At 33.8% G+C, this 22,431-nt stretch overlaps 1 protein-coding gene and 1 long non-coding RNA gene across 4 annotated transcripts; both read right to left on the reverse strand.

The window, feature by feature from the left end:
* Window positions 1-149: 149 nt before the first annotated feature.
* LOC121218677 (probable starch synthase 4, chloroplastic/amyloplastic) lies at window positions 150-9,045 on the reverse strand. Of its 3 annotated transcripts, XM_041096271.1 has the most exons (17): window positions 8,486-8,972; window positions 7,611-7,920; window positions 7,044-7,125; window positions 5,828-6,920; window positions 5,697-5,748; window positions 4,153-4,275; window positions 4,006-4,081; window positions 3,746-3,930; window positions 3,471-3,665; window positions 3,331-3,402; window positions 2,512-2,721; window positions 1,903-2,028; window positions 1,228-1,240; window positions 1,091-1,143; window positions 900-961; window positions 746-821; window positions 150-635 (listed from the first exon to the last, which is right to left on the reverse strand). In XM_041096271.1, exons 1-17 carry the CDS (start codon window positions 8,650-8,652, stop codon window positions 456-458), a joined length of 3,075 nt encoding a protein of 1,024 aa, XP_040952205.1. In that variant the 5' UTR covers window positions 8,653-8,972; the 3' UTR covers window positions 150-455. The 3 variants fall into 3 exon arrangements, with proteins under 3 accessions (XP_040952205.1, XP_040952204.1, XP_040952206.1); XM_041096270.1 differs by having other exon boundaries at window positions 1,091-1,240; window positions 8,486-9,045; XM_041096272.1 differs by having other exon boundaries at window positions 1,091-1,240; window positions 2,512-2,604; window positions 8,486-8,973.
* A 4,292-nt stretch (window positions 9,046-13,337) lies between these two features.
* LOC121218678 (uncharacterized) lies at window positions 13,338-16,664 on the reverse strand. The gene is made up of 2 exons (XR_005915180.1): window positions 15,400-16,664; window positions 13,338-14,644 (listed from the first exon to the last, which is right to left on the reverse strand). It is a non-coding gene; the product is annotated as an uncharacterized lncRNA (long non-coding RNA).
* Between the last annotated feature and the right edge of the window lie 5,767 nt (window positions 16,665-22,431).

A 22,431-nucleotide genomic window follows, 5' to 3' on the forward strand; every position in this document is an offset into this window, starting at 1 on the left:
TTTTAACCACCTACAAAACCAAATTAATCATCCTAATCAACTTGACTAAAAATTATCAATCAAATTGAACGAAACGATTTTTGCTATATACGAATTAAATCCCAAATTTAAACATAAAAATCACAACAAAAAATTTGACCAAAATAAAATGATAAAAAGAATAATTAACTGAAAATTTTAATTAAAGGGGTTAGATTCCCCTAATATATTTTCTCAACCATCTATAATGTATATGGTATTAGAGGATTAACACAAAATGTTACACTGATTATATTATATATTACCTAAAGGCTTTTTTTTCTTATCAACAACATGAACGGTGTGAATTGATATTACAATGAAAAAAAAATCATCTGTTAGCAGTAAAAATATATATATGGATGAACTCACTTGTTATCGGGATTTATGGATATTCGGCTTTGCTCGAACAAAAAGAAAGAGTTTGGGACTGAACCTTACGTGCGACTTGTGGCTGCCCTTGCTCTGGCAACGGATTTCGCGTACAGCTCCTCGTATTGTGATGCTGAAGAACTCCAGCTGAAATCTATGTTCATGTTCTTTTGGACAAGTTGTTGCCAAGTCTCGCTGTCGTTATTGTAGAGATTAAATGCACGATCCAATGCACCATTTAGTCCCTGTCGGGTTTGTGCCGAAGTATGAGAGAGAAAAATTAGTGATATCAGAAAGTGAAACAAACTTGGAATTGTGGTTAATTACATTTCAACAATTCTGTAACTAAAATTACCTGTTCATCAGGAGTTGCAAATGTAAAACCGTTTCGATATTGGTAAGGTATTGTGTCGTCATCAACATCGAAAACGCTGCAGAAGAAAATTATAAAAGAATAAGCTCACAACATTTTAGACAAGTACCATACATGTTAAGGAAAAGCAGTTCACCTGTCATTTAGACCACCAGTTTTTCTGACAATTGGAACGGAACCATATCTCATTGCTATCATCTGGTATGAGAACAAAAAAATGGGAAACTTAAAACAGAGGCTCTGATGTTTTATATGAATTTCCATTTAATGGTTCGGTTTAGTTTCTCATTCAAACAAAGATTACTAAAGCTGAAGGTTGGATCATACCTGTGTAAGGCCACAAGGCTCGAAAATAGATGGAATTATGAACATGTCAGATGCTGCATAAATGTAACGAGAAAGAGACTCGTCATATTTTAATATTAACCGGATGTGTTCATGATCTTGAAATTGGTTTGCGATACCTTCGAACTCCCTCTGCAAAAGAATCAAATATAAAATACATAAAGGATCTCACCCTACTAACGGTTTCAAACACAGAAATACAGCACGGTAAAAGAAATGAACTTAAAATGAAAGAACTACTTCGGAGGTCAACCATTGTTGTTCAATGCATAAAATGAAGCCTAAATGGAGGTTTTACTGCTCTTAGTGCTTTCTCTTATGCAGTATTCATATGATTAACAGGTTTTGTTCCAGTTTCGTTATAACGGTAACGGAGTTGCATGAATTGTTTGCTGGTTTTTCTTTTCAAGGACTCATTTAGCTTCTAAAAAATATTTAAAAGAGGGAAAGTATTTTCCTTCCCTGTTGGTCAATGATAACAAAAGTACAACCTATATTGCTCGGACTCTTCATTTTTCATGAAGTACCCATGTCTGACACACGGATATGGAGATATGACCTCTGAGGATCACACCCGAGTCCCAAATAACAAAGAGTACAACCAACAAATGCAATAAGAAACTCTTCTTCGAAAACTGTTTAAAGGAAACTTAATAGAGCAGAAGGATAAGATGGCAGCCTTAACCTTCAAAAGGGTAAAAAAAAAAAACGAAACTAATTTGTTCGATTTGAAATCGAGAACCTTATTTACTTTCCAGTCATTACATTTACATAGAACAGCAGTAGAGATTTACCTGAATGTGGGGAACTGGACTTGAACCAAGAAGCACAAACTGACCACCCATCTCCAACGTTCGATAAATGGCATGTCTAATTAGATGCACACCCTTTTGTGGCACCAATCTTGTTATGCAGCCCACCTATTCAATAATAAATAAAAGACCATAGTTAGAATTCACACGGTACATTGTCTAATAAAGACGAGTTGGTTGAGGGGGAAAAAAAGAACTTGTGATGCCATGTTATCAAAACCAAAGGTGACAACCGGTTCATAGTGTACACTCAAAAGCTTGCGTAGAGAAGATATAAAAAACATATCAGAATGTTAATAAAACTCAATAAACTCCTAATAGGCAGTCGGATTACAGTGTTCTTATTGGATGAGGATATAAAGGCCATTTCATGCTACAGTTTCATTCTCAAAATTGATTAATCTATTTTTCAGTTGTTCTCGAAATTAATTAAATTCTTAAAAAGTTGTCAGCGGAAAGCCTGACCATATAATCTTATTCGAGTTACTGCAAAAATATGGTATTCCACAAATCAACTTAACATAACTGTACAAGGTTCTAATTAGGATATCATTGAAATCTTACAAAAAAGGACCTTAGAAATAAAATTACCAGAGGCTGAGAATCATCGGCAGAAGAAAGTCTTAGATGCCTTCTCATGGCAGCTTTATTTTCTGCTTTTCCTTGCAGATCGTTAGCAGTATACTGCACTTTGAGAAAAATATCGGTGGCAGGATCCCAAGCATCAGTATCGATCCCATTTAAGATCCCCATGAACTTTTTTGAGTGAAAATTAAGTGTAGAATGGAGGCCTTTTCCTCCCTTTAAAAAAACAGAAAGAAAAAGAGCATAATTTTTAGTTAAACCTCGCAACTAAGAAAACAAACCAAGTTGTTGAAAGAAGGGTAAACTACACCCAAGATCATTAAACTATTCAAAAGTTTTCATTTAAATCATTGAACTATCCGAAAGTTTTTATTTAATTCAACGTGCTGTTAAGTTTTTTTTTTAAAGTCAGGCTAGCAAGCTCCAAACAGTGATTCAATGATCGGTATGGTGGATCAATATCCATTGACGAATAGCAAAACATACCTTAGATTCAATTCAATATGATGATTAATTTTGGAGATCAAAGAAGAAAGCTATTTGGGTCTTAGTTCACAGATTCGTGACGTTCCAGGTTGTTTCATAAAAAAATTTGAACTATATAAAAGAGAAGGCGAAAGAGAGCTACCGATTGGTGCAGGTGGTGCAAATAAAGGCCATACAGCAGCGATTTTATAAGCCAGTGACTTCAATGAAAACTTTCAAATAATTTAGTAACCAATTTGTAACTTTTTGAAGTTTTATAGCCAAAACATAAAGTTACTAATAGTTAAATAACCTTGAATGTCGTTTACCCTTGAAAGAAAGCTACAAAAATATCCATACCTCAGCAGTTCGGACCTCTTGTGCATAAGTTGGTGATACTGTTGTTACTATGTTAGAGAACACAATTGCACCCTGAAAAGAAGGGAAATTAGAAAAAGAATAGAAAGAAACTTTACATTAAAAAAAAAAAATTGCAGCACCTTAATAGGATTGACCCTATCATGTGCCGAGTTATCCTGCATTCTATCAGGTCTGTGTAGCTGCTGGACATCCAAACCGCATGATGCCAATTCTGAAGCAGGTGCAGCCCCTTGGTACTCGAAATTGTGGCAAGTAAAACATATTCGAGCTGAATTCAAACCTTTTGGAAAATACAAGTCCCAGTAAAGTGGTGCCTGAGATAGAAAGAAAAAAGCTTCAGTGATATGGAAAAATGAATCAGGTGACAAAAGAAACAAGAGTTTAAATGTCATACAACAAAAGCTGTCTGCCAATCATGGCAATGAATTATGTCGGGTTTCTTTCCAACTTGAAGAAGCAACTCGAGTGCTGCACGACTGAAAAATGAAAAACGTTTGAAATCATCTTGCTCTCCGTAATATTGTCCTCTCCAAAAGAACTTGCTGGGATGATGTGGCTCGATAAAATAAACAGGAAGACCTGTGAATTAAATTCCACGTTCAGAACGCAAAGATAATAACATGCAAGCGGAAGGGAAAGGAAAAAAATTCTCACCTTCAACAGTACCAGTCCAAACTTTATTTTGAAATAGTTTGCCATCGAAATACGAGTATACTGTCGCATCTAAGACCTGTTCAAAAATTTAAATCATCATAAACACAGATACTTAGTGCTTCTCAAATCTCCAATATGCTAACATACCCTTAAGTCACGAATACGATCATATTGCATACAATCATATTTTGGAAGAACAATCTCCACAAGGTGCCCTTTCTTCTGCAATGCTTTACCAAGACCAGTCACAACATCTCCCAAGCCACCAACCTGATAAAAAATAATTGAATTAAATATACATACACACACATATATATAAAAACAAAAAAGAAAAGAACAATTAATCCTCCAAACAAACATGTAAAAATACACAAGAAGAATAATACTAGAAAATTTAAGAACAAAAATAACAAACCAATTATTGCATATCCATTTTTCAATATAAGAATTTTGGTGATTACTGTGAAAAATAGATTTTAATATTCACTAATCAAAGAGGTGGATTGGAAAAAAAATGGAAAAGATAATGCAGAGATAAAATAAAATCACCATTGAGACATTCCTGATTACATAAAACAGCAAGCTATCCAGCCATGCAGGTCCAAACAGGACCACAAAAATATATTCCCAAGCACCAAAGTATCAAGATTCCTTACAGCGGAAGGTACATGGACATTGATGGTTAACACTATCAGCTACTTTCAAGCAAATTGAAGCCATATATTGTGTTTATGCAAAATTCCAGCATACTTCCCAATAAGCTTGTTCGCTTGGTAATAAGGGCAAAAGGTGGAAGCTACAAAATTACTGTATTTGAAATCCTTGTGGTTGAACTTCTCAGCTTGCTATGGCACATTAATTTGAAACTTTAAGCTTGTTTAATCTAGGTAAACAATAGGCCAAGGAGATCAAATAGAACTGCTAAAGAGGACTGATCTGTAGTAAGGAAAGTGGTAAACTCGTTTCATATGAAATAAGCAGATTAACCTGTAAATGAAAGATGTCAGCTTCTTTGAATTTTAAAAGGTCTCACTTGTTTTCAGTCTTTCCACAAGAACCCAAGCCATAAAGAACAGCTTTAAATTAACCTAGACATTAATTTAGTGCTTTCTACTTGCGCTCCAAAAGGAAAGAACAATAGTACTCTTTGTGAGCTTTATAAAGTGCAATCTTTAGTGAAGATAGTGCAATTCTGTCCGTTATGATTAAATAAGAAACCACTAGAATAATAACTAGGAATGCACACCAATCATTACAGCAGCAAGTATAACCATAGGAAAAAGCACTGGTGAACATGGAAAAAACACACAGGACAGGATAAGAACATTAGCCAGCAAACCTAGCAAGGCAAAGATTACAGAGAACATGAAATGAAAAATGTTAAGATGTTCCTCTAACTTATATGTTCTTATACTAAAAGTGAAAAAATGCAAGGCATCAGAACCGCAAAAATATCAAATGGTTGCACAACACCTTGAAAAAAATTAACAATCTAATAAACTACATGTGTGGTTTTCCTTTTCTACAATCAAAGAAGAAGAACACAATTTTCAAAGGGAATATGACATCAGGGATAGAGAAGGGTTAAGTGCACCAACTTGAAAAAAAGACTAAAAAGGATAGACCCCTTATAATGTTCATTCATTAAAAATTAGCCAAGAGAGCAGCAAATATAAGGGGCTAACACATACCTTAGCAACTGGTGCCATCTCAGCAGCAATATGAATGACATGCAACCCTGGACTAAAGATCAACAAAATGGAAAAGTTTAAAAGGGGAAAACAGGCAGTAATGTAGTAAAATTGACTGGTTAAATAAGCACCTAGCTTGTGATGATATCAGCTGGAGAAATGTAGATATAACTTCATCCTCTGTCTTTTCTTTGCAAATCACATATGCATCACAAATGCGTCGATCCCTCTTCCACACCATTTCTCTCAACGGCACTGCCTCACTGTTTAATATTTTATTCTCAAGCACCCAACCATCAATAGTAAGCAATAAACAGCTCCAAAATTCCCAAGGCATATCATCAACTGGTTCGTCCAATGCCCTTTTCTTGCTTTCCTCTTTCAAACTATTAAGGGTGTCCCGAAATTCCTTTATAGATTCTTGATATAATTGAACATACGAATATATCTCTTCATCAGACTTTTGAAGACGCTCCTCTAGTAGTTTTATCTTTTGCTGCATAAGTTCATTATATTGTTGGGTTTTCTCAGATGAGGCTTTAAAGATAGTAGCCGCTTCAAGAGATTCTTCCAATTTATCAACCTTCTTCCGAAGATCCTGGTTTTGCTGTAACACTAAAATGGCTTGGTCGGCCTGTTTAGTTGCCTTATCCAGCAAGAGTTGTAAATTTTCTACCTTTGCCCATAGGTCCTTGCATTCAGTCTTTAGAGTAGAAATATTTGAAGACTCTTGCTGAGAAACTGACAGTTTAGATTCCAGCTCCTTCACGGAGGACTCTAGAAAAGAGCTTTCATTTTCCAGTGTTACTATGCGTTTATCAGTGTTCTTCAAATTGCTAAGCATTGACTTAAGCGCTTGGATATCATATTTTAGGGCTAGATTTTCTGTCCTCAATGAATCAACTTCCTTGCTAAGAGAATGAATGTGACCATCACGTGCTAAAAGTGCCCCTTCGTTGGAAATTTTGCTTCGATTCTCATACAATTCAAGCTCACTTTTTCCAGAACCACCCCTATTAATCAATTCATTTTGCAAATTCTCTAACTGATCTTCTAATAGTTCTGCATGCACCTTTTCTTGAGAAGCAAATTTAATCTGTGCATCAGCTTCAGCCAATCTTTTTTCCAATTTGTTAATTTCACCTTTCAATGTCTCCTTCTCACTGAGAATCTTATGAAGATCTTCTAGTGCATGAACCCGAGCTTGATTGAGAAGAAGGATATCTACATATTTAGAAACATTAGTATACAAACATTTGATATACCTCTCTTAACAGAAACTAGCATTCCAATAAGATTACTATATAAAAATATCTACAAGAATTCTCTAATAGCAATGTATCCTACTTCTCTCCGCATTTTTTATCATGCCTATCAGGTCGTCTGGTTGAACACTTGAGAGCAGCTCTGCACCAACTCCGTTTATGGCCTGCAAAAAGCAAAGAAGGATTATCAGTATTTAAAATTTAAGCCTTCGGTAGAAGTGCATGAGCATGTTTATCTAATAGTTCAATAAATAATTGTTTCTCCCAAGCCTTGATATGCCCATAAATCTAGCCTAAAAGAAAATTATTATTTTTATCAAAACAACATGATAATCAAACAAAGAATTCAAACCACTTCTTGAACAGTAAGATTAAACGATGCATCTTAAAAGCCAAAAGAAACATCCATAATGCCAATTTTCTATTCAAAAAGCTTACAAAAATACTAATTAACAAACTTCAACAAAGATATAATTATTCCATATTGTATATCAGACACACAAAAAGTAAGCAGTGTAAACGTATTTCTACTCTTCCCACTTCACCACCATCCGGTAAATGTTCACAAAGATATACAAATCAAATTGAAATATCTATATGGCATATAGGGAAGAAAGGGGGAAAACCAGAACTTGGTAAATGAATGTACCGAAGCTTTTGCTACAGCAGACTGTGCAGGGCTGTCCGTTATCTGCTCATCGGCATGCTTTACATCTCTGTTAGTTTCAATGGCAGAGGCAAATTGAGTACCCAAATTCTTTTCATCAGTATGCTCTGCATCTCCCCTAGCGTCAACATCTTCTTCAAAAGTTTTTTCACGATTAACACTAGGCTCCATATCTCCATTATTTGGGACAGAATGTTCAGGATCAAATTCATCATCGCTATTTGGCTGCAACTTTGCACTTGGTCGAATCCGTTCAAAAGGAGGCTTCTTCCCTTGTCTTCTATTATATGAACTGCACATATATCAATAGAAGCATCAAAACAACTGGATCATATATCAGTAGGAACACAAAATATAAAAATTCTTCTTTCAAGTTATTGATAATATATTTATATGATGTAAAATCGACATTGAGTTATTCATGAAATATCAAATTATAACAGTCAATTATTACAAGCTCATTTACTAACATTATTACAAAAAAACGTTTCTTTCTTTCCTTCTTTCTTTCTTGCCATCTAAATAAATAGAAAAGAGTAACCATTTGACATTCTCATAAATATTAAGCACTGATCCGCCATTAATGTGCATTGCAAAATCAAAATTCTAGCTAAGAATGTCTAGGTTTGACTGAATTAAGGCCAAAAAAGCTTCTTCTAAGACAAACAATATCGCGACATTCACATAAATGTTAAAAGAGTACTAATCCGCAATTAATATGCATTGCGAAATCAAATTCTAACAAAGAAATATCTAGATTTAACTAAATTAAAGCCAAAAAGAAAAAGCGTCTCCTCAATAAAAAATAAAAATAAAACCGACCATTTTCGAAAGCTGTGAAGAAAAAAAAAGAGCACCTGAGATTCCGTCGCTGTATTTTACAACAAACAGGAAGTAAACGACGACGAGAAGGCAAAAACAATGATACGTTCTTCTTCCAACTATCAACATCATTTCCATAATTACCTTCACTCAAACCGTTAAATCCATAGCTGAAAAAACAAATCGAACACCTCGCAGCCATTGTTTTTTCATCAAAAAAATTTTTTTTTGGCTCGTTTGAAACGCAAGAAAAACCGCCAGAAAACGCGAGAAAATAATAAGAAAAAGAAATGCTTTCGAAGGAATTCAAAAAGAACTTCTAAAGCGTGGATTCAAAAAAAGAGGGTAAAATATAGTAAAAGAATCACCGTTTACTTTGGATCAACGTCAAGTTAGATTTCTCGAACTGTAAGCTTAGCATAATTCAAAATTATAAAAAAAAAATTGAAAAAAAGAAGAAATGAATAAATATTTATATATTACGAGTGGACCGTGGAGTCTTCTCGTTGCAATCTGAGATTTAATGATAAAAATAAATTAAATGAACTAAGATTTTATGTTTTCCTTTTTTTTTTTTTGTGTGTGTGTTTTAGACACTAATCCGAATCCGACGGACGATGATATCGACAATATGTTTTACGATTTTTTATGTGATGAACGGTGATGGGGGATGTATTAGGACGGGAAATTTTGGTGTGAGCGAATTGAAATTAATTATTGGGTAAATTACAGAACAAGTCACTCATCTATAAAAAGTTACAAAATGATCATCTAACTATTTAATTTTGTCTTTTTTGGTCACCAGTTGATAGTAGACCTGTTCATGGACCGGACTACTCGCCCGAAATTTGAGAGGGTTTGGGTAAAAACATTAGGCTCAAAAAATGGGCTTAGGCAAAAAAATTAAGCTCGTTTAAAATATGGGGCGAGCTCGAACTTGAACATTCAAGGCCCGAGTCCGACCCATTTTTAAGTTTATAATACTTTATATTATGTAATTTAGAACACATTAAAAAATAAATCTATACTAATATATAATATTACTCTAATGCAAACATTAAAATAATGTAAAGATGATCATATAAAAATGTGTAAAAATATCAAATATTAAAATAATACAATATAAATATATATTTTTTGAATTTAAAAACTAATAATATGGGTGTGCTTAAAATGGGCTTGGGTTAATCTTTTGCAAATATGAGCGGGTTTGGGTAAAATTTTAAACTCGTATTTCGAGTCGAGTTTAGACAAGCATATAGTAGGTTAATATCATGCTTAGGCCTGATCTGGCTCGGCCCATGAACACCTTTACCAGTTGGCTAACATAAAAATAAAAACACCCTATTAAAGTTTCATTTTGTCTCCCCTAAGAGCGATCCTTCCTTATTTGTAAGACATGGTTCTCTTGATGTGACATCCTAGGAAGGTAACTAGATGCCATGCATATAACTCAGGACGACATGCCCCCCTTTAAGTTTGACACATATCCTATACATGTCTTTTCTGACAGGGCTCACATCTAAGTATTATTAGAAGTGGCCACCTAACCCACCTCGCGAGGTGTGCTTTCAAGTCCTCCTATAACATGTAAGTAGTCGCGTATCGCATCTCATAAGGCTAAGAGCATTCCTCGCACAAGTTGCAAAGGATCCCCTGTCGATAACACCTTGCAAGATTGCGGAGCATTCCATATTAATTTCGCGAGATAGTAAGGGTGTCTGTTAAAAGTCAAGTTCTAGGTTGCAAGGTCGGATTGCGATTGGACTATGAAGAGTTCTATAAGACACCCAAAAAATCTAAGATTATTAAGTAATAAAAAAGATAAAATTAAATAATTCAAGGACCATTATGTAATTTTTTAAAATAATTAAAAAATTAAAATATATATATATAACAAGTGACTATTAATGTAATTTACGCTACATTGAGTGGCATATAAGAAGCTTAAGAACTTTTAGGAGAAAATGACGGGATTTAAATAATTACTTAAAAATTAATTTCATATTGGGTTTTGAGGAAACCAAGGAATAAATGTTTAAAAATAAATTTGACCAAAGATTGAAGTGTCGAGACTTTCACTTCCCTTAGTCTTGATTGTTTTGACGTAGACACGTGGATAAGTTCAAGTTTTTTTTTATTCGTTTTAAATTTTTTTAATTAATTTTAATTTTTTAATTATTTCGTGTTTAAATTATTTTTTAGATCGAGTTTTTTTAAGGTTTGAATTTTAGTCACTTGAATTTAAGTTTGACTTTTGAAGTCAGGTTATTATGCGTCCGTATTAATTTTAGATTATTTGTTTGAATCATTTGGATTTTAGATTGTTTTTAGTTTAGATCACATAAAATACAAACCAATTTAGGCTTAAGACGATTCGAGTTGAATATAATTTATATTTAAGTCAATTCGAATTCATATTGAATGGATTTAAATCATTGACTTTTATAGTCAAACCAAGTTGGATCAAAGTCAAGTTTTTAATTTGAATATTTTTATATTTTAATAATTAAATATGAATTAATGTAAAATAAATATTAAATATGTTATGAATATCGTGATTAATATAAAGTTTTAATTTACTTTAAATTCTAATAGTTATTAGAATTAGATCTCTACTTCTTTTATATTCTTATGCCTATAAATAGAGACTCTGATGAAGCATTGAAATCATTTCTCTTGATCAATAAAACACATTCTCTATTACTTTAATATTTTCTTTATTCTTTATATTCTCTATCTCTCTTTATTTTATAACACGTTATTAGCACGATGATTTTCTATTTTTTTCAAAATCTTTCAAAGTCGTCCCCCAAATCCAATTCCTCTTTCATCTTAAGTTTTCATCCTTACAACTTTATTTTTAAGATGTTGAAAGATTCAATCTCATAATGGATCATGGTGATGACAATGATGTTAAAGATCTTAAGCTATATTTTACTATATTTTATTTATTATATCATGTTTATTATAATTGGAGACTAATCATGACAAGATTAATAGATAAATTTTGATTTGAAATCTCACGCATGTTTGTGATGGTGATTATGAAATAAATAATTTATTGGGATGTTTATAAGTTCGTCCTACTAGATTTGTTGCATTCTCCGAGTGAATGTAAACATAAAGAAAATAAAAGATATACTCATGGACCACTAAAAGTGGGAACATAGTAATAAATAAGAGAACAATGAGAGTTCTATAAAATAACTTTTCAAATAGTAAAGATAACTTATGTTACGAATGTGATATAAAATATTATTAGCCACATATGTAGCATATGCCCAAATATTTTGTTTCTGTTAATATTCTTTAAGGAAGAATATGAGAATGTAGTAATAAATTTTATCATTATAGATAGAAAATATTTATCTTATTTGGTACTAAAACAAACAAATATTATTCCAATATTTGATAGTACAAAATTAGTTGAAAGTTTCAGAAGAGTTAATATATTAATATCTAAAAAACAAAAAAATTGCTATTCCTGAAGCGAACATTGCATATAATTATTTAGAAATTATATTTATTAACTTAGTAGCATTATAGAATTCATATTGATTTAGACATTTCCAGAAGTAAGTATCACAATATTGCTTATATGTGAATACAAAATAAAAAACGATAAAATTATTAATTGTCAAAATTTATATTTACATTATTAGTACAATTGAAAAACATGATTAAGTAAACCAGAAGTTTACTAATACAAATACATTTACTACTTGGCGTGACCAATTAGATTATTCTGGATCATATGATGCGAAAATTAATTAAGAATTCATATTGATGGCTGTCGATTCCACCAATATAAACCTACACCTAATTTGCAATTTAAGCAATATAGGGAATAGGGTCGATCCCTCAGAGACTGGGTTTACTGCAAATTATTTCTCTCTTTACCAGATTTATGTCGGGGTAGTTGTCCTGCCCAAGAAATTTGGGGGGAGGATAAAATCGAAAACCTGGAACCTGAAATAGACAGGGAAAAAATGCGTGAAAAAGTAAAGACTGAAAATAAAATAATAAAAACAGTTGAATAAATCTGAAGAAAAATTAATTAAACTAAACTCAGCTTTAGGCACGGGTTTTTCCTCCTCTTTGAACCAATCCTTGAAATTAGATGAACTCTTCTTTTCCAATAAGCTAGTTATAGCTACCAAGAACGTATCGGACACCAACTTTTCATTGTGTAAATTAGTTATGGAACGTCCTATAACTAACCCTTACTGATCGAACAACCAATGAAACGTTCGTGATTTAGAACTCTGGTAGCTTTGCGTTCTAGAAGAGCCTAGCTCGAACCAATGCCCTCAACCGCATGAGACATTTAAATTCGGTTACTACTTCCCTTGACGGAACCAAACAACAATCCTCACTTGGCACTCCAATGTGTTCACAAAAAACCAATTAGACAATCGATCCTTTCGAAATTCTAACTGTATGTCTAACCACACTAACTCAAACGACGTCTTTTTTGACTTAGTGTTGATTTGACTTTGTGAGTTGACAAAATCATACTCTTAATATAGAGAAATAATAAGTACTGGAATTTAGGAGTTAAATTGCTCGGGTTCGTAACTCACAGGTCCTGACGAGGCTAACTCTGACCTAAAGCTGAAAATAGATTTAGTTAACTAAGGTTTGGGGCATATTGGAGTTGGATAAATTAAATAAGGTAAAAATGGGTAAAAAGAATGGGTGACGTGATTAAGTATGGGGGTTGGAATTTTGGTAGTGTACTACTGGAAATGAAAAGGAAGTTTGAAAAAGAAATTGTAAATGGTTTAAGTTGGTGACAAACTAGAAATTAATAAATTGAAAGAAAAAGAAACCAAAAACGACAAATAACTTCGTGAGAATGAATGAGGAATTGCATTCCAAAGATGAAAACTTGATTAATAACTTGATGAATAAATGAACAATGTAGCCCCCTATTTATACTAGTGGCTTTGCTAAATTAAGAGCCACTAGCCATAGAAAATCAAGGAAATAAAATATTCCATGATAAAAAAAATCCCTACATAATCTCCCACTAAGTCAACAAAAATTTCAGCTAATTATATCTTGAAAAAATTCTGCTTTAGCCCTCCTCCTTTTCTTATTTCTTCTATCTAGCTCAATTGTTTCATTTTTCTTCTATTTAGCCCCAAATTACACCCCTGCACAAAATTCAACATAAATATGGAAAAATCAGTGGTGCATTCTGGTAAATTAATCAATTTAATTACATAAAATATGTAATTTTAATATTTAATCAAATCCCCCTACTTATTTAATGCTAGTCCTCGAGCATTATGCATGTATCTGCAAAAGGAAACATTTTCTCCATAATAGGACTTGACCCCATGGTTTGCACAATTCAATAATTTAGTCTTCACATATAATCATCCCAAATAACTTAGCCTAAGAAATAAGAAAAACTTACCACTCATTTTATTATTTTTGTACTTAGGACATTTTCAAAACTTTTTACGCGAGACATGATGACAACCCAAGCACCATGTTCCGGTTACTCGATTCAGACGTCTTTAAGCGGGTTATTTCGCCCTACTCATGATAACTTGTTAGCGGAGTGAGTGCAAAGAAATTTGGACAGCCACACGAACCTTTTTACGCAAGATGTGATGACAACCCAAGCACCACATTCCGGTTACTCGGACCGTTGTACAACCCCAATTTTCACTATTAACATTCGTATTAGAGGAGTATTATTTATTATTTGTTCTTTTCTTTTCTTTTTTCTCTTTTTTTTTTTTGAGAATGAATAAGCTATTGAAAAGTTTATACATAAATATCTAAATAGCTAAATATGTCAAACCATAAGTGGACCATCCTAATTTATCAAGGAAATTATTTACCTTCCACGTGAAACGTACAAAAAGACAATAACGTATAAGCAAATTTGAACCAATTTATGTTTCCCTCCCCCTACTTATTTTATATTGTCCCAATGAAATTTAAGGAATAAAAAGCAAAGATAAGTAGGAAAAAGAGAGAAAAAAGAAACTCCCCATGTATTTCAACGCCGTGGAGGGTGTTCTCGTAGGTGTGTGAGAACGTCTGTCACTAAAGTGCGTAAAGATTAGAGTCCTTCCTCGATTCGGGTTAACCAAAATTCAACAGAAGTTGGAGGCTCCGTTTCGTGCTAGTGTCTTCGTCGGAATACTTGATGCGATCGGTCCATTCTCGTACTTGGAGGAACAAAATAAAAAGAAGAATGGGTACCGGTAAGTAACCCCATATAATCCAAACAGTACTTATCTAAAGAGTCCGTTTTGTATGCCAAATTCAAAGAACTAAAATTGATAGTTGATGGATTCAAATTGGAGGCTAAACGTTTGATGTAAGTACCCAAAATTAGTGGCCGATTCGATCGCAAAACATGGTGAAACTGAATAGCAAACCAATGGCCTAAATTCACCTTCCTACCCAAATGCATGCACCATAGAAAGAATAATTCAGTCTTAGTTAAAGAGGCAGATGCATCATTTCGTCCGGAAAAATTAAAAGCAAGGAATCTATGTTTGTATCTAAGTGTAGGACTATGAATTCCTATGTTTTTACAATGCTTCGGGTCGTAGGATATCTGTCGCATTTCAGTTAACAATGCTAAAGCTTCATTAGCATCAAAGTCAGGTGGTCTGTCGAGATATGATTCATAATAGTCGTCAGTTGCTAAATAGTCGTCACTAACGAATCCCAAAGCAACATTAAACACAGAAATAGACAGATTATAATGCACACCTAGTAAGTGAAAATTGACAGCACGAGATGTGTCTACAGTGTTAACAGAGCGGTTGAAGTATGGAATAAAATTCAAAAACCAACTCATAATATGCAGGTTCATCAATGGCAGCAAAATCAGTCCACCCAATAGCATTAAAATATTGATTAACAAATTCTTCAATTTCTAAAGAATATAATGAGAATGAGTCTACGTGCTTACATATCAGAAGAGGGCGATGTTGGATTTGTTCGAATTGTGCTTGATGTGCCGGGTTCGTGAACGTTAGATTCCCGTGAAATCTGTTCTCCGGGGGCATGAATCTTCTTCCTTGTCGAAACTGACCGCGCTCACGTGGGTGAAAGTCAGTATCGTGGTGGTCCGTTTCATCTTCGTAATTTTCGTCATCGTCTGCCGTCGAAATTGATGAACCGGCCAACGGTGGCTGTTGGTAACCTCAGGTTCGTCTTTGCGTCGAATGTAGTTCAGCATCATCGTTCGGGTCGCGGAGTTCTTCTCGAAGGCCCCGGTTGTGTTGGTTGCTGCGCATGGAAGCTTGGTCGAGGAGAAGGTCGATCTTGGTTGTCGGATGAGTTCGGTGGTTCAACCAGGCTGTTTGGAGGATGTTTATCCGAAATAGGTGGCTCATGGAGCGGGTAGACGATGACAATCAGGGTTGGGTTGCGATTCTTCCTAGGACGGCGCGGTTACGATGACGGAAAGGGAGGAGACTTGTCGGAGTCGATGGTGACGAAAGGTGGGGCGGTGAACCAATTTTGTCGTCGGTTTATTGTGGATGGCAGTTCTTACACTGCGTGATCGCGGGTGCGGACCATGGTGGGGCGGTTAGTTTGAAAAAAAGAGGTGGTGAGTGATGGTTTTGAAGATGGTAAAGGAAGGAACTTAGTAAAGAAAAAAATAGTAGGATTCAAAAAAGGGGTTTTAGTTTATGGCCAGTCAAATGGGGGGTAATTGGGGTATTTGATTGGTGGAAGTGTTTTATTTGTTTGAGGAGAGTGGTAGTGAAGTTTTAATTTTCTAGGTGAAAAAGTATGATTTGATGGGTGAAAGGTTTTTTTTTTTTTGAAAAGAGGTAGACGGTTAGGAAGAGAGGGAAGAGTTAAAATGGGGGTATGGGGTTGTAGTTTTCTAGGTGAAAAGATGGATGCGATAGGTGAAAGTTTAATATTTGACGGGTGAAAGGTTATGTTTAAAATGGGGGTATGGGGTTGACAGTTGGGGGTGGGTTTTATTTTTGATTTTTGATTTTTGATTTTTTTATTTTTTTATTGGGAATGGTGGTTTGAGTGTTTTTTTCTTTATTTTTTTGGGGTTGGGTTTTTTTTTTGGTTTGAATTTGGGTAGGTATGATAAGTTTGGGTTTTGGTTAATGGGTTAGTTTTGGTATTGGATTGGTTTAAATGGTGGTTAGGTGAAGTGGGTCTTGGCTGAAATAAAGAGAATTTTGTGGGCTAATATGGGAAATTTAATTTTGTCTTGAAATGTTTCTCTGTAAAAATAAAATAAAAATATTAAAATTAAAATGTGTATTTTTTTATTTCTTGAATTTATTAGCTAAGCTATAAACTCAAGAAATAAATTATTTAAAAATCAAGATTATAAGATTTAGTAAAATAGTCGTAATAAATGCACCAAGTAAGTTCCCAGGAAAGAGAGGTGAGTCACAATGGACATTCTTAAGTATCAAATCTTTCCTTCGACAGAACTGACCCTCGACATGCATTTTCATTTTCCGTTTTACCAAAAATTTTATTTACATAAAGGAAAAAATTTGGGTTGCCTCCCAACAACGCTTTGTTTAACGTCGTTAGCTCGACGACCTGTTATTCAAGTTCTGGGTTCCTCGAGAACAATCTCCTCAACTGTGTGCATTTGAAAATTCTCGTAAAAGGGTTTCAGTCGTTGACATTCACCTTAAAGCACTTCCGGGTTTCTTCGCTTTGAATTTCCACTGCACCATTCGACAAATAAATTAGTTATAATGAATAGACCTATCCATTTAGATCGAAGCTTACCAGTGAAAATTTTTAAAGTAGAGTTGTTGTAACACCTCGACCCTTGTCCGTCGTCGGATTAGAGTTACGAGGCATTACCGATCAAAATTCAACTCAAAAAATTTTTTTAACTCAACCACGAAATTTTATTCCATATATATATATTATCACATAACCAATTTTAAATCAAAAATGCATCTTTAATCAAGTTTCATATACTAACCATGTTTCAACAATTCATCCACATCATTATCATTTACCTAATCAAAATTTAATATCATAAATCAAACATTTATCCAAACATTTATTTCATTTCAATATACTAACTATACTACATATTACAAACATAGGTAATCTACCCTGTTTGGACAGCTCTTATACATCAAAAATTGAGCAGCATATATATATAAAATTGGACAGCATTTTTTTTTCACCAAAAATTAGGCAGCATACATATACCAATTTGGACAGCACTTATACACAAAATTTAACAGCATGTGTATACAAAATTGGACAGCATTGATTCACCAAAAATTAGGCAGCATACATATACCAATTTGGACAGCACTTATACACAAAATTTAACAGCATGTATATACAAAATTGAACAGCATTGATTCACCAAAAATTAGGCAGCATACATACACCAATTTGGACAGCACTTATACACAAAATTTAACAGCATGTGTATACAAAATTGGACAGCATTTTTACATCAAAAATTTGGACAGCATATATATGACAATTTGAGCAGCATAAATACATCAATTGGGCAGCATTTAAGCATAAAAATTACATGAACATATACCACATTTTAAACCATTAAAGCATATGCATTAATACCAAATTCAAACCAAAAGAGATAAGCCATTTTCGCATGGCTTTTAAAATACATATGCACATTGGTTCCAAAATCAATATTTTAACTATGCTATATATGCCATATATTTGAGAACGATTTAGCAAAATACCAAAAGAAAATATCGATAGTGTGACGAGCTTAGCTGACGATTCCCGAACACGTAGCGAACACCGAAATCTATACATCAAAACAATTATCCAACACATTGTAAGCTAATTTAACTTTGTAAGTTATAAGCAAAATAAACTCTACTATTTAAACCGATATCTCAAATAATATTCAACCAATTCATACTACTAAATCATCTTACCTTTAGCTTACCATATCATAAGATAATTATTTACTTATTACTATGATTTAACTAAAATCAATATAATTATACATCCATAAACATTTCTTCAAATTTAAACACAAGACCAAATACATTATGCATTTCCTCATCATGTAATATAAAGAATCATATTATATATATATATGATTCCAAATATAATCACCACATAGGTTTAATACCTATAAATTTAACCTTAAATAAAACCATAATGGCTATTACTCAAAAATTCCAAGTGTTTACTCATTTTACTAATTATGATTTCTCAATAAGACAAATACTCAATGCTAATAGTTATTCGAAAATATTTACGAAAATATTTAATAAGTTCGCACACTTAGTGCTCAATAATCAAACTTGCACACTTAGTGCTTTACCATTAAACTCGCACACTTGGTGCTTTACAATTAAACTCGCACACTTAGTGTCGAAAGTCAACAATTCAATACATCTTATTTCAATAATTTTATCACTAAATGTATATATATACCATTCAATTCAGCAATTTAAGCATGGGTTTTAAAGAACACAAAGCAACGATCTCAAAAACGTAAAAATTATCAAAAAACGAACAAAAGACTAACCTTAATCTAGCTCAACAATGGCCGAACCCTAGCCAAGCTTTTATCTTTTATTCTTTCTCTAGTTTCGAAAGTGGGAAAAGATGATATGATAATGGCTTTGTTATTATCATTATTATTATTATAACATATATTATAATATTATCATTTTTAACTTTTATTTTTAATGTATAAAAAAACATATATTAAAACAACATGCCGTCCACTACCTTATAATTTGGCTAAATTTCAACATAAGACCTCCAAATTATAAAGACAACAACAATTAAGCACTTTCTTATTTAACCATCAATTTTTCATTTTACGCGATTAAGTCCCCCTTTTTTTTTATTAAATTGACACTCAAACAACAAAATTAATTCACGAAACTTTCACACATGTAAATTCACACAAAATAAACACAGAATAAAATATTAAAATATTTTTCAGACTCAGATGTGTGGTCCCGAAACCACTGTTCCAATTTAGGCCAAAATTGGGTTGTTACAGTTGTATAGAAGAACTTTTTGTCCCATTGAAAACTGTTTCCTAGTGATTAGCTTGTCATGAAACACATTCATATTTTCTTTGTAAACTTGAGCATTTTCATATGCATCGTTTCTAATTTCCTCGAGTTCCTGGATGTCTAACTTTCAAGACTTCCCTGCAGACTTCATCTCCATATTACACTGCTTAACTGTCCAAAATACTTTGTGCTCTAATTCGACCGGGATATAGCACGATTTACCAAAAATGAGTCGATAAGGTGACATGCTTATTGGTCCCTTGTAAGCTGTCCTATAAGCCCAAAGTGCGTCATTTAGTCTCAAGCTCTAATCCTTTTTGTTAGGTCTAACAGTCTTCTCCAAGATGGACTTGATTTCTCGATTCGACACTTCAGCTTGCCCATTTGTTTGTGGATAGTAAGCAATGGCAATTCGTTGAGTCACTCCATATTTCTCCATAAGTGCACTTATGAGCTTATTGCAAAAATGAGTTCCTCTGTCGCTGATTAATGCTCGTGGAGTGCCATACTTGGAAAATATAGAACTTTTAAGAAAGTCAACCATAGTCTTAGCATTATCATTGCGAGTGGCTTTCGCCTCTATCCACTTAGAAACGTAATCAACAACTAATAGTATATAAAAATTACCGAAAGAATAAACGAAATGACCCATAAAATCGATGCCCCACACATCGAAAATTTTACAAATATGAATAGGAGTAAGGGGCATCTCATTTCGACGACTAAGATTGCCAACTTTTTGGCATCTTTTACAGGTTTTGCAGAATAAAAAGACATCACAAAAGATGTTTGGCCAAAATAGTCCACACTCAAGAATTTTATATGCAGTGCGTTTAGGTCCAAAGTGTCATCCACATGCATAAGAATGACAAAAAGTTAAGATAGACTGTACCTCTGTTTCTGCTACACACCATCGAATTACCTGATCGGAGCAATGCTTCCAAAGGTAAAGATTGTCCCAAATGTAATACCGAACATCTTTTTTTATCTTATCTTTTTTAGACCTTGGTAATTCCGAAGGAACAGTTCCTGTAATTATATAATTTACTAAGTCTGCGTACCAAAGATGAAGCGCATTTGCTGAAAATAAGTTTTCGTCTGAGAAGTTATCTTTTAATGGTGTGTCATCTACTGGAATCGGTAATCGACTCAGATGGTCAGCTACCAATTTTTCACATCCCTTTTTATCCCGAATTTCAAAATCGAATTCTTGTAGAAGCAGAATCCATCTAATCAGTAGAGGTTTTTCCTCCTTCTTCCCTATTAAATATTTCAAAGCTGCATGATCAAAAAGGATAATCAATTTAGTTCCCAACAGGAATATCTAAATTTGTCTAAAGCAAACACAACAGCTAATAATTCTTTCTCAATAGTTGTGTAATTACTTTGGGCAGCATCCAAAGTCTTCGAAGCATAATAGATAACATAAGGCTTTTTGCCTATTCTTTGGCCAAGTACAGCTCCCACACTTCGATCACTTGCGTCACATATGATTTTGAATGGGAAGTTCCAATTTGGTGGTTGCACTATGAGAGCGGAGACCAATTTCTACTTCAGCGCGTCAAATGCGTCTTTACAAGTTTGGTCAAATTCAAATTCTTTCTCTTTTTGTAACAGACTGTAAAGCGGTTGCACGATTTTCGAGAAGTTTTCCATGAATCGTCTGTAAAATCCTGCATGGCCAAAAAACGAACGAACTTCCCTCACAGATATGGGGTAAGGTAATGAGTTAATAATATATGGTTTTGCTTTATCGACCTCAATACTTTCTGAGGAAACTATATGACCCAAAATTAATCATTTGTTAACCATGAAGTGGCATTTTTCATAATTTAAAACAAGATTAAATTCTAGACATCTTTGTAATATCTTAGCAAGATTATCAAAACATTTGTTAAAAGAGTTACCGTACACCGTGAAGTCATCTATGAAGACTTCACTTATTCTCTCGACATAATCGGAGAATATGCTCACCATGCATATCTGGAAAGTGGCCAGAGCATTACAGAGTCCAAACGGCATTCGTCTATACACAAACATTCCAAAGGGGCATGTGAAAGTTGTTTTGTCTTGATCCTCAAGAGCCACTGGAATTTGGAAAAATCCTAAATACCCATCAAGACAACAATAATGGGTCTTACCAGCTAATCGCTCGAGCATTTGATCAATGAAAAGAAGTGAAAAATGGTCTTTCCGAGTAGCTGCATTCAACTTTCTGTAATCGATGCAAACCCTCTATCCATTCTGGACTCGGGTAGAGACCAGCTCTCCTGACGAGTTTTTTACCATTGTTACGCCAATTTTCTTGGGTACGACATGAACCGGGCTAACCTAATCACTTTTGGAGATCAGGTATATCATTCAAGCATCTAACAGTTTCTGGATTTCCTTCTTTACTACCTCCATCATGGATGGATTAAGGCACTTCTGAGCAACTCTCTTTGGTTTCGTGTTATCTTCAATGGAAATTCTATGCATACAAGTGGATGAACTTAGCCTTTTTATGTCGGTTATTGTCCAACCAATAGCTTCCTTATAATCTCTCAGAACTCGAACTAGACTTTCCTCATCGTCTTTGATTAGTTTGTTTGACACTATCACCGATAAAGTGTCTTTCTCTCCCAAGAAGACGTACTTAAGGTGGTTTGGTAATGCTTTAAGCTCCAAGGTTGGTGGCTGTAAAACCGAAGGTAATATTTTAGTTTGAGAAGGTAATAATTCAAATTGGTTACCTCGATTTGTCAACGATGTTTGCGTCTCTAAGTGTTTGACAATTTCTCTCAACGAATCTTTTATAATTGCTAATTCCTCGAGATTATTTAAAACATTCATGTCAATGCTTCTGTAAAGGATAGTTTCTAACTCATCAAATTCATGATATTCAAAATAAGATTGAGTTAAACAATCCATAATATCAATGCTAGAAATATTTGATAGTGAGTTAGGATGACTCATAGCTTCGT

Source organism: Gossypium hirsutum, chromosome D06 (genome assembly GCF_007990345.1).
Source record: "Gossypium hirsutum isolate 1008001.06 chromosome D06, Gossypium_hirsutum_v2.1, whole genome shotgun sequence".
Lineage (NCBI taxonomy): Eukaryota > Viridiplantae > Streptophyta > Magnoliopsida > Malvales > Malvaceae > Gossypium > Gossypium hirsutum.